A 12,229-nucleotide genomic window follows, 5' to 3' on the forward strand; every position below is an offset into this window, starting at 1 on the left:
TTTTAACCCTAGAGTTGTATGAAATTCATTTTAATGAACTTCCATTGAAAGTTCTTTACAATGAAATAAAATTAATACACTTATGTTTGTGAAAATTGCAACACCATGAAGGAATGTGCAAATTGAACCAAACTTATAGGAAATGTAAAGTGAGGTAAGACATGCAAATGAGTAGAATTATAAAGTGATTGCGAATGCGTGGAACGAGAACCGGTTCCTTAGCAAGTGGCTAAGGAACCGGTAAGTGCATCTTTACAGTCCTTTATACCTGAAACAAGTGGTTTCAGGTATAAAGGACTGTAAAGATGCATTGAAATCCATTTATCTTCCTCTGTCTGCGGTAAACGTTTCATGGGTGGTCAATATGCCTCGTCAAAAGTGGAGGAAGCCATACCAACAACTAACGAAGTTCATACAAGGCCGCATCGTTGGTATGCGAGAGGGTGGATTTTTGTATCGAGAAATTGCAGCCCACATGCAGTGTAATGCCACAACAGAGTTGTTTGGAAGAAATGGACAGAGGAGAACCATATAAGGTGAAAACCTGGCAGTGGGGCAAGCAATAGCACAACCACACGGGACGACAGACACCTCATCCACATGGCTGTGACGGACCGTACAGCATCCTCTTGTGTGTTAGCACAACATTGGAGCACGGCTACGGTGTTTTGTTGTCTAGCTCCACAGTTCCTTGCCATCTGCTGCAGCATGAACCGCGTGCAAGGGTTCCTCTACGCAGGATTCTCCTCTCGCTGATTCACAAGACGCCTTCAACTCTAATGGGCTCAGCAACACAGTACGTGGTGTGCCCAGTGGCAACAAGTTGTTTTCTCTGATGAATCTCGCTACAATCTACAGTACAATGATGGAAGAGTATGCATCAGATGTTTCAGAAGGGAATGTCTGCTCCCACGGTGTGTTATCCTGCGTTATACTGCACAAACACTTGGTATCATGGTGTGGGGAGCTATTGGGTATAATTGTCGATCCCATCTAGTGCACATTGCGGGTAATCTCAACAGTGATCGCTACATACGGGAAATTGTGGAGCCAGAGGTCGTCCCCCTTCTTCGACGCATTCCAGGTGCTGTATTTCAGCAGGATAATGCCCATGCACGTGTTTCTCAGACTGCACAAGCCTTCTTCAGTGTACAACAGGTTTCGCTTTTTCCATGGCCTGCTTATTCCCCAGATGTCTCCCATCAAGCATATCTGGGATTTCATTGGTCGACGACTCACTCGTACAGCTGGTAGGGCAAACAATAAGTTTGAACTGTGGCGTCAAGTCGAAGCCATCTGGAATGCCATTCTCCAGGATTACATTCAGAACCTGTATGATTCAATGCCACGACGTGTACAGGCTCTCATTGTTCAGCATGGCAGACACACAAAGTACTGATTGCTGATGTTCTTTTTGTTTTTTTGTCTTGTCTTTTATTTGATCGTTTATTTGTACCACTGTCAGTAATATGTGGAATAAATTTCATTAATTTCTTCATGGTGTTGCAATTTTCACAAACATGAGTGTAGTATTATCTCTAAAAAATTAATGCTTATAAAATTTATTTTTATAATATCAAAAATTAAGTGTTTATATTAAGTGTTTAAGTGTTTTATTTTCAGGATTATTTAGGAATTCTAACTTCAAACATGCATATAAGACAGCAGTTCTATAAAAGTGTAGTTTTTACTATTCAGAGATTTAATTCGTCAAAAGTAAAGGAAACTGTTAATCACAAATCATTTTCGAATGGCAGTCAGACAGTTTTGAATAGCATTAAATCAGCTCCAGTTGTAAAAAGAATAAATTGGGAAAACATTAATCTGTTTGGTCCATTACTGAAAAGAAGAGCTCATAAAAAAAGTTTGATAAAACATGTTCCAGATTCTTTATCAAGTAATAATGAAAACTCTTCAAATTTTTCATTTATTGAAGAAAAGAAATGCCTCCTGTATTTTGAAAATTTGAAAGCCGAAGACTTTGTACACGGATATAAATATATTCTTCCATCTTCTAATTTTAACATAACTTATGCATTAGATTTTCCATTATTAAATATAGATAGTAATGATAAATATGAAGGGATACCATATTTATCGGAGTTAAAAAATTATAATTTGCCTAGCGTTACAACGGTTTTAAATCAAACTATGTCACCGACAAATATGGCAATTCTTCAAAAGTGGAAAGCCAAAATGATTTTGGAACTAGGAGAAGAAGGATTCAAAAAGTACCAGAGAGGTAAATTAAGTTTTATGTAATTTTTGTTTTATTTTATTAATAAGATCAAATATTATGCAGAAATTCTACCTTCTACATCATTCAATAATGTTTGATAATTTTTATTAATACCGAGCACATAAACATAAAAATTTTTGTTTTTAATTTTATATATTTGTAGTATTAAATTGAGCAAAATACACTAAATGTGTAAATACAAATTTATACAATGAATAAAATCTTTGGGGAATTGACATCTGATTAAATGTTTGAAATAGTGTATACTTTGATAAATAATCAATACATTTATGTATATTGAGTAATTACAGTTTTATTTTTTACTTTTATATTGTTCATTTAATAGTATTTAATTGATTTGGCTGATGATTTTTTTAAATAATTAGTTATCAATTTATTTTTATTATTTAGAATTTTAATTAGTACTTTAATGACAAAATACATGGTCAGTTTTTCAGAATGTTATTAATTTTAATAAGACAATAAATTTCATAATACTTTCAGAAGTATGTCAGTTTTTAATGTTAGAATTTTGTATAAGACAATATGAAACTTTAGGTGTCATTAACCATAGTTTGAATAATTTGTAATTGATAAGTTGTGTTAACAGTAGATAAAATATTAAATTTTTCTTTCTTAAGAACCATTGTTAATTATGTGTACAGCTTTTGAGTCTGTTTAAAGTCTTCTCTCTCTGTGGTATACAATGATGTACTTTTGGCAAACCTTATTACATGTATTGGGTTGTATGGAAAGTTTGTAGCAATTTTTTTTTTCCATATATAGTTGAGACACTGGATGAAATGAAAATTATTAGAATCGTTGGCATGAATCGATGTATATAATGAAAAATGATGATCATTAAAAAATATTCATTAAGATTATTTGAATAATCTTAATGAATTTTTCATAAAGGACATTTAATTTGTCTTGTTACAAAAATGGAAGCAAGCAAATTTTATTTTTGACACCTGTTTCTCTTCTATCAAAAAGACAAAAATGCTGTACAGACAGCAGAAAAAATGTCATGTTTATGGTGAGGGTGCTATAGCAGAGTCAGCTGTTCAAAAGTGGTTTGCTAAATTTAAAACAGATAATTTTAACCTCAAAGATACCTTATGCTTAAAAAGACTTGTTGTTATTGAAGAGGACCAGATCAAAGCTGTTGGATGACAACCCTTATTATACAACTCAAGAGATAGCATACATAGTGAAGTCATTGAATAGTGCCTCATTTCAATATCTGAAGCAGCTCAGATATGTGAATCATTATGAAATTTGAATACCTCAATGGAAAAGAACTTCTTGGATTGCATCTCCATTTGCAATTCTCTTCAAAAATGAAATGAAAATGACTTTTCTGAAATGTCTAGTGACAGGTGATGAAAAGTGGATAGTTTATAACATCCACTTTTCATCACACAAAAATGATTATGGGCAAGAAAACTGAACCACCATTAAAAACTCCAAAGGCCATCCAAAGAATGTCGTGCTCACTGTTTGGTGGAATTTGAAAGAAATTTTGCACTACGAGCTGTTTCTGCAGAATCAAACAATTGATTTTAATAAATATTGTTCCCAACTGGATCAACTGAAGATAGCAATTGAAGAAAAACATCCAGAATTGGCCAACAGGAAAGGCATTGTGTTTCATCAAGATAATGCCAGAGCACACACTTCTTTACAATCATGCCAAAAATTATTGGAACTAGGATAGGATGTTTTACTCCACCCCCATATTCTTGACCTTGCCCCATTGGACTATCATTTTTTCCAGGCTCTGTAGAATTTTCTGTGAGATAAAAACTTTGATTATTTGGAAGCTTCTAAAGTAAAGTTCTATGAAGAGGGTATTATGAAGTTTCTCTATAGATGGCAACTTACTATTAAAAAACAAGTGATACAAAATTGAATAAAGGTATATTTTTAGTTTTAAAACTTTTTTTTATTTCTCTTAAAAATCACTACAAATTTCCAGAACAACCAATGCAAGTTTTTGAAATCCCCTAACATTGAAGAAATTACTTAAAATTTGTTTCACAAACATTTTCTAACTCAATTTATTCACAACTAGTAAGTAGGCTTATAAGAGGAAATTTATATGCCACTAATACTGCTAAAAGTCCATGGAGACAATGCCTTGACCTTCTCCCCATCATGTACTGTACAATGAGGTACAGGTATCCCTCATATGACACAATAGTTACATTCCAATAAAGTGCCATTATTCAAATTTGTGCTATATGAAACAAAGGACATGGTGTTAGGTTCCAAAAGTTAACAAAAGTATACTATTCTTTTTTATTATTAAGAGAAATGTTTATTAAAGCAATTTATAATTTATTTCCAATCAATAATTAACTAACAATCTCAATTTAAAAAAAGTACTGTTTTATGTGATAATATTAATGTTAGTTAAACAAGGGCATTTTCTTTTTACAAAGTATCATTGTCATCTGAGCTTTTTTGTTGATCTTGATAGAAATATTAGCAACATCATTTTTTTTATCATAATTTTTTATGGATGAAAAAATAAAAATATTAATTGAAAATTTGTTCTAGCAGGTTGCATTTGTTCAATAGAGGACAGCAATTTTTCCAGAATTTGTGTTTGAATACCAAATTATTTGAGTTGAGAAAAATTTGAGTATTGAGATACCACTATATTTTGTTCGTCATTTTTACGAACGATTACTTGTCTATGGTTAAGTAAAGGTTAATAATTATCACTTACCTAAAAATGTTTAAATAAACTTTACTAATTATAAAGAAAAAATTTATAATAAAAATCACAGTGACAGTCTTACAAGCTAAAATCTGAAAACAATGACGACAACACCCAATTGATAGAAAATATAGTGCAAAAAAGAAAAAATTGCACTACCAGTTTTCATTAAAGTAAACCAGATGAAAGACACAAAACAAATTGAAAATTTCAATATTTTCTAAAATCCATGGGCAAATTTGAGACAACACGCATGCTTACTTGAATAGAAAAAATATCAAATAACAGAGTTTACACTTAAAAATTGTGAAATTTTGTATAAAGGATCTCCCAAACTGCAAAACCAGAAACCATGATGTATGGGGGATTTCCCCAATTTTCAAACCATGTTATAGAAGTGCCGTGTTGTATGAGGAATACCTGTACTTTATGTGATTTCCCTTTCCCCTTAATTGTTGATGGATAAATACGTCTCTAAGTTTGACTAATGTATTCTGACATTTTTCCATTATTAAATTAATCTTTAATATTTCTGGAATTTTTAAAATTTATCAAATCTTGTTCTGTTATGAAATTTTTTCTCCATTTCATTTTTTTTAATTTTTTATTCTGTGACTATTAAAAAGACTTTTTTATATGTCTGTAATGGATTTGTCAAGTGTAGGATGGACTAGGTGGCAAAGGATAGGCATGGGTTGTCAAGAAGTAGATTGCATGTGAAAGTTTCTAAGGATCTAGAATTGGACTCAATCTTACAAAGTGATAGACTGACATCTTTACTGTCTAGGAAATCCAGTCATCTCTGTTTTTAGTTATCTTGATTAGGAATAGTCCCTCTTAGCAATTTCACAGTTTTTAACTTCAAATGTAAATTTTAATTTTTTATTGGCTCTTGTTGCCACAATGGAATTAGTATCAAGCTATAATACTCCTCAACATTTTCTGGATACTTGTTTCTTAAATTTCAATAAACAATTCATAACAAATATTGAATAAACGAGATTGATTTGTTTGCCAAATAAAATTTATTATATTTTTATTATAGATGAAATGTGTTATTGCCTTCAATGAGGTGTAATTTTCCACATTTTATATGATTAGTATACAACTTTCAAATAATTGATGATAAGATGTAATTATTTTTAAAATGATACATACAATTCTATTGAAGTTTTAAAAGCAATAAATAGAGAGATTTATTTTAAAAAATTAAATGCAGTTTTATAATCAAGAGAATATGTTTGTTCTATCAAAACTAAAAATGTATTTTTTTTTTTCATATGGTATTTTTTGTTATTCCAGATACATTTGAAAATGGATCATCTCTTCATCGCTGTATTGAAAATTATTTATTGGGAATACCTGAATCTGAATTAATTATAAAAGCAGAAAATTTAGGACATTGGAAAAGCTTAAAAACAGTGATTCCATATATTTGTAATGTAAAATTATTAGAAAAACCAGTTAAGCATCCTTATCTTTTATACAAAGGAATAATTGACTGTGTAGCCACCTATAGGTAAGTAAGTAAAAGTTTTAATCAAATATTTAAATTGAGGAACACATTAAAAATTATAAAGATAAGAATAATAAATTAGGTTTTTTTATAACAAATAATGAAGCAGTGTAATAATATGTATGAAACAGGATGAGATTCCAATAATTAAACAACAACACCTTTTTACTCCAGCAATATGTTTTTAATAGAATAAGAATGTTTGACCTCAATAGATCATCTTCAGTAAGAAGATAACTTAACTGAATTGAATGTATATAATATTCCAATAAATAGAATATATACAAATTTTAAACACAATGGAAACTAACAAGAAAAATAACAAAAATAATAATGTAAAGAAACATAAAAATAAAGTTACTAAATAAAAGTATATAGCCAGTCTTTGCTTAACAGTCTACCTGCTTAATGACTGCTTGAACTTATAACCAGCTTTCCTAGCTCAGGAAATCTATTTCTTAGTATTAGTCTAGCTTCTGTAGTTGGTTAGTATTCACTATATGAAGCATTCTCAATCTCCAAGTCCACATATTTTGTTTATAAATTTGTACTTTGGTATATATCCCATTTGAAGAGTTCAGTGACTAAAATATTAATCTGAAAGCCTTTTTCTTTTCAAGAATGAACTTTAATTTTTGGTACTGTACATCATTTTTATAATGTTTACTCATTGTATTCTTATGTTCTGTAATATGTATGAGATGCAAATTAAAACAAAGTTATTGAGGCAGAATTTCCTTTAGATTATTTTTTTATCTAGAACAGGCCTGGCCAACCTGCAGGCTGCATGCGGCTTGTTATGTTAAATTGTGTGGCCCGCTAAGCGATATTATATATCTATTAAAACTTTTGTTTCCCGTTATGTGGATACCCATGAATTAAATAAATGAAGATTTGCGTGTGTCATTGTTATAATGTGCAAGTGCGAGTACAAACTCTTGATATAACAATAAAATCTTATTCATTTTGTATTTGTTTTACTTTTTTAAAAGCATGTTTGCCTAAATTGTGGCTCACCATAATGTTACGCATGATCAAAGTGGCCCGCAAAACAATTTGAGTTGGCCAGGCCTGATCTAGAATAAATACTTAACAATAAAGCTCCTTGTTTAAAGACGAATTTGCTTAACAATCTAGTCATAGGAATGGAACTTAGCCATTAAGTGAGGAGTGGCTGTTTATACAAATTAAAATAATATTTAAGGTGACATTATAAAACATTAGAACAAGTTAGACTTCATAGATGGATTTGTGAGAATCCACAAGTAATTTATTTAATTAAGAAAATAACATTGATAAATTAGTGTGAGAAATCACATGTTGTTTCCAAAAAGGGGAAGATACAGTGTCACTTTTTGGCTAGAGAAGGAACTCCACTTCCTTTCCCACAGGACCTTATCTTCAATTTTTGATGCTCATCTCTTTATTTTACCCCTCTGCCTGTCATTGCGCATCCTGTTGTAACCATGGATCGTTTTATGCCATTGGTCAGAGAACCCAATAAAAGGGTAGTTTTCCTGCCTTTCTGGGCAGTCTACAGAAGAACAGATTTTGCCACATATATGCTGCAGTCAATCCAAGAATAGATTTGCCATAAGATCGGCATAAGAAGCTCATGTTGCATATTTAATTTGTGCACTATAAGTTTCTGCCAAGATTCTCATCCTCCTCCCGAACTTTCACCATTGTCGTCCTGCATATTAGTAAACTTTATTTGTTATATTTACTTGTTGAGTTTGGACTACTCACCACTACAACTCAGACCTACCTGTGACTGTCCCCACTCATCATCGTAAGAGCCCTCCTTTTTAAGACTATATTTAAATGTGTGATAGGGCACAAGTCTCATCCCTATCTGGTGTCAGCATCCTGACGTCAGAAGGATAATACTAAGCCAATGGCAACATACTATAAGCCATCCTTAGATGACAGTGAGTGGGCCTCAAAGACCTGATGATTAGAAGGTAAATACCTCTGTAAATGTGACAGTATGTACATGAAAGCAAAAATATCTGAAAATTAATATGAAGAAATAAAAAATTTATTTAACGACATACAAGAGTTAAATCTACAAAGACTTCATTTTCACTAAACAGGAAATGACATCACATTTTTTAATCTTGTTTTATAAGATTTAAACATGAGGAATAATAATAGTAATAGTAATGCTAATGATATAGTAAAATAATATAATAATTCTGTTAAACATAAAAACTAATTAAAAAAAACTAAAATTGCAAAGGCTTAAGCCTACATCATGTAATCTGTGCCTCACATCTTATCTACTGTACTTGGTTACCTCCATTAAAAGAAGTGAAATTTCCAAAGACTTATAAGCTAAACACTCAAATTCAGAGGCTCGTTTTTTGGAAATGCTTGAGAAGTTGGTCCTATTATTTTGACAAGGAGCTGTTTGTGTTTAGGGCTATGTGCTGACCAAGTTTTGTTTGAATTGGAGACCCAAAGGTCTGGCCCTCACTTTGTTAGAGACATTGGGATTTTGTAAAGCTCATAATAAACAGCATTAAATCAATTACAGATATACAGACATTTTATCATCTGCTTAGCAATCTGGGAGATTATTTAAATCACCCGATCACAGGTGATTTAAATAAACAATATTACCTGTATTTCTGATCTGTAAGACCTAAATGCTGCATCCATAAATCCAGTATAATAAGTCCTGTTAATTGATAAAGTACTAGTAGATGAGATAAGTTTAAAATAAGATAAAGACACACAGGCATTTAACTAAACTATAGAAACGATTTATGCAATATGCTTCTTGTCTAGTCTTATGTTCAATTATATGAGCACTAAGGTGGCTTTTTTTTTTCCGAGACTTATTATACCATCAATAAAAAGGGTATATTATAGAAATGATGTCACTTTTTTTTAATCTTTTGTTTGTAAGCTTTAAACATTAGGAATAATAATAGTAATAATAATACTTTTGTTACACATAAAAAAAACTAAAATTATGAAGGTTTGAACCTACATCATGTAGCTCCAATACCTAACGTCTCATTCACTCACCTGTTTCCATTACAAGTGAAACGTCCAAAAACTTATAAGTTAAACGCTCAATAGTCAGATGCCTGTTTTTTGGAAAGGCTTGAGAAGTGGGACCTATTATTTTTACAAGTTTTTTTGTGTTTAGGGCTATGTGCTCACCAAGTTTCATTCAAATTGGAGACTCAAACATCTGGCCTTCTCCTTGTAAGTATGGTTGCTGGCTGATTTAATTATCTTGGCATCCTCCCACTTGTATGTCATGTTGATTGGCATAAGCTGCTAGGATTGTGTTGTGTAATTTTTTTTGTCACCCTTTATTGATGTTCTCTATTCCTTTGTCTGAGGTCACATTCAGTAACCTTATATAGATAAGCTTTATGTTAAATTGTCAGTCCTCTACAGTGGCTTAGCGAGGGGGTGCAAGGGGGTGTATCATGCACCGGGCACCCCCTCTGCAAGTGGCACCCAAATGGTCTCCAAGACAAACTATGTGTTTCTGGAGAAGGGGGATGCCAATAAAGTGTTGTGCCCTAGGCACCAGTTATGTTCACTATGCCACTGGTCCTGTAGTAGGATGGTACAAACTTCTGAGATGTTGGAACAATTGGCCTTTGTTGTTTTGTAGAATACTGAAGGTTGTGAGTTGCATCTATATATCAAGTTTATGTTGATGTTTTTGACCATAGGGACACACTACCCTTGTACATAGATCTTGTCAAAAAGGAAAAATCATGAGTAGCAGACCAAGTTAGCCAGTTCTAAAATGTGTCAGTGCACCTTCTAGGTTGGTGAATAGGAAATCCCTAAGCTTGCAGAAACAAGGAGACAGTTTAATGCAGGGATGGTCAACCCATGGCATGTGTGCCACAGTGTGGTACAACAGAGTTTTAACAGTGGCACGCGAAGACTTGTTGAAAAATTTAAAAATTTGAAAAAATAATAATATCGCCTTCAGGAACTTTGTCCAACTGTAAAAACCCTACTCATATGCTATTGAATACAACAGCGATGGAAAGCGGCACTGCTTGACACCAGTACAACAATGTGGTAAGACAGCATGGTCATGGGACAAGCCCAATGGTTTGAGTTGCCTTGCTTTGGCGCTGTTGTGTCTTGCTACAGTTGTCCGTTTTTGAGCGAGTGCGACACTCTGGCTGTCTGGCTCAGTTGATTATAATGTTGCCACCTTTTCAAAATTGCTGACCCGGATGGCAGGTCAGGTTTGTTTGAACAGAAGTCTGACGCATGCAAATGTTATTTTATCATGCAAAGAATAACATGCAAGCTAGTTCTAAAGCCAGTTATGGACTTGTATAGGAGCAACTTAAATTAAGAAATGAAATAACTTAGCTGTAAAGAGCTGAGAAGCAAAAAAATAAATAAAAAAAAAGAAAGGTTGACATACGTCAGCATAAGATGGCGAATTAAGTTTGAGTGTGAAGTCTTTCACTGTTAAAATAAAGTAAATTTATAAAAATATTTGCTAGTACTTTGTTTCATCATAATTTCACAATTTCTACGAAATCCCAGACAAAATTAATAGATAACCTGGGCAATGAATTAAAAACCAGATGGGTGGCAACATTAGTTGATTTTAAACTGTCGAGCAAGACGTTAAGCTTTCTTTAAACTGTTTTTAGATTTTGGCGTCGAGTGTCATCATCTTAAAAATTTTATTTTCACAATGTCCATGAGTAAACCTTTGACATCGAAGAGAAAATATGAAGAGGATATTGCAATTCGCAATTTTAAAACTGTCTGGGAAGAACAATTTTTGTTTACTCTTCAAAATACTTCCAAGCCTGTTTGTTTGATATATGGAATTTATGTAGCAGTGCCGAAAAAATTTAACCCAGAACGACATTTCAGACAACTGCATAGTGATTTCAACAGCAAATATCCTGTCAGATCGCACTCACGATCGGAATTTATCAATAAAACAAGTAATATAAAAAAAATTTTTTTAAGGTCAATTCCTACTTAGGTCAACAAAGAAAAATTTTATTTTAGTTCACACTCTCTAAATATAAGTTCACACTCTACTAAATATCTTATATAAGAGAAATTTTTTTCTCCCATATAAAACTAAAATAAATTAATTAAATTTAATTAATTAATTAATATTTGAAAAAACTGTATTAACATCAAATGTCATTCACTACAAGTTTAAAAAAATGTAGGCCTATTTGAACTTGAGTGGATGAATAAAAAGTATTTTATTAACGATTGAAAATTTGAACAAGACACATAAATATATTTAGGGAGAGTGTGAACTAATAGTAGGAATTTAAAAAAAAAATCTTTAGCCGGCCAACAATCCTTGTTCCAGACGAGAAATGACGAAATGGAAACTATGGTGAAGGCTTCTTATGAACTTTCTCTGTTGTTAGCCCGCAAGAAAAAACCCTATTCTGATGGAGAGGAGATAATAAAAAAAAAAGCCTTTTAATATTTGCCCAAAATGTTGGTGATATAAACGTCAAAAATATGGTTGATAAAATAGCTTTGTCTAGAAATACCGTCTTGCATCATATAGATGACATGGGCCAGGATGTTAGCACCCAAATTGTCTCTACAATACTGCAAATACTTTTCATTAACTTTCGATGAAAGCTGTGACATCACAGACAATGCACAGTTAAGCATATTTGTGCGATAATTTTGATATTGTGGAAGAACTTCTTGATTAGCACCAGCTAGTTTTAACTACAGGCAAGGACAATTTTAAAGAAGT

The 12,229-nt window shown here is 32.2% G+C and overlaps 1 protein-coding gene across 1 annotated transcript in view; it reads left to right on the top strand.

The window, feature by feature from the left end:
• Window positions 1-1,629: 1,629 nt before the first annotated feature.
• The window catches only part of LOC136981110 (mitochondrial genome maintenance exonuclease 1-like), a 64,933-nt gene continuing 54,333 nt past the window's right edge, over window positions 1,630-12,229 (top strand). The window contains exons 1-2 of the mRNA XM_067277386.1: window positions 1,630-2,242; window positions 6,267-6,483. Of these exons, the coding sequence (XP_067133487.1) occupies window positions 1,651-2,242; window positions 6,267-6,483 (809 nt within the window). The 5' untranslated portion in view covers window positions 1,630-1,650. The remainder of the gene's footprint in view (window positions 2,243-6,266; window positions 6,484-12,229) is intronic.

Source organism: Centruroides vittatus, unplaced genomic scaffold (assembly GCF_030686945.1).
Source record: "Centruroides vittatus isolate TY-2023 unplaced genomic scaffold, ASM3068694v2 contig_743, whole genome shotgun sequence".
Classification (NCBI taxonomy): Eukaryota; Metazoa; Arthropoda; class Arachnida; order Scorpiones; family Buthidae; genus Centruroides; species Centruroides vittatus.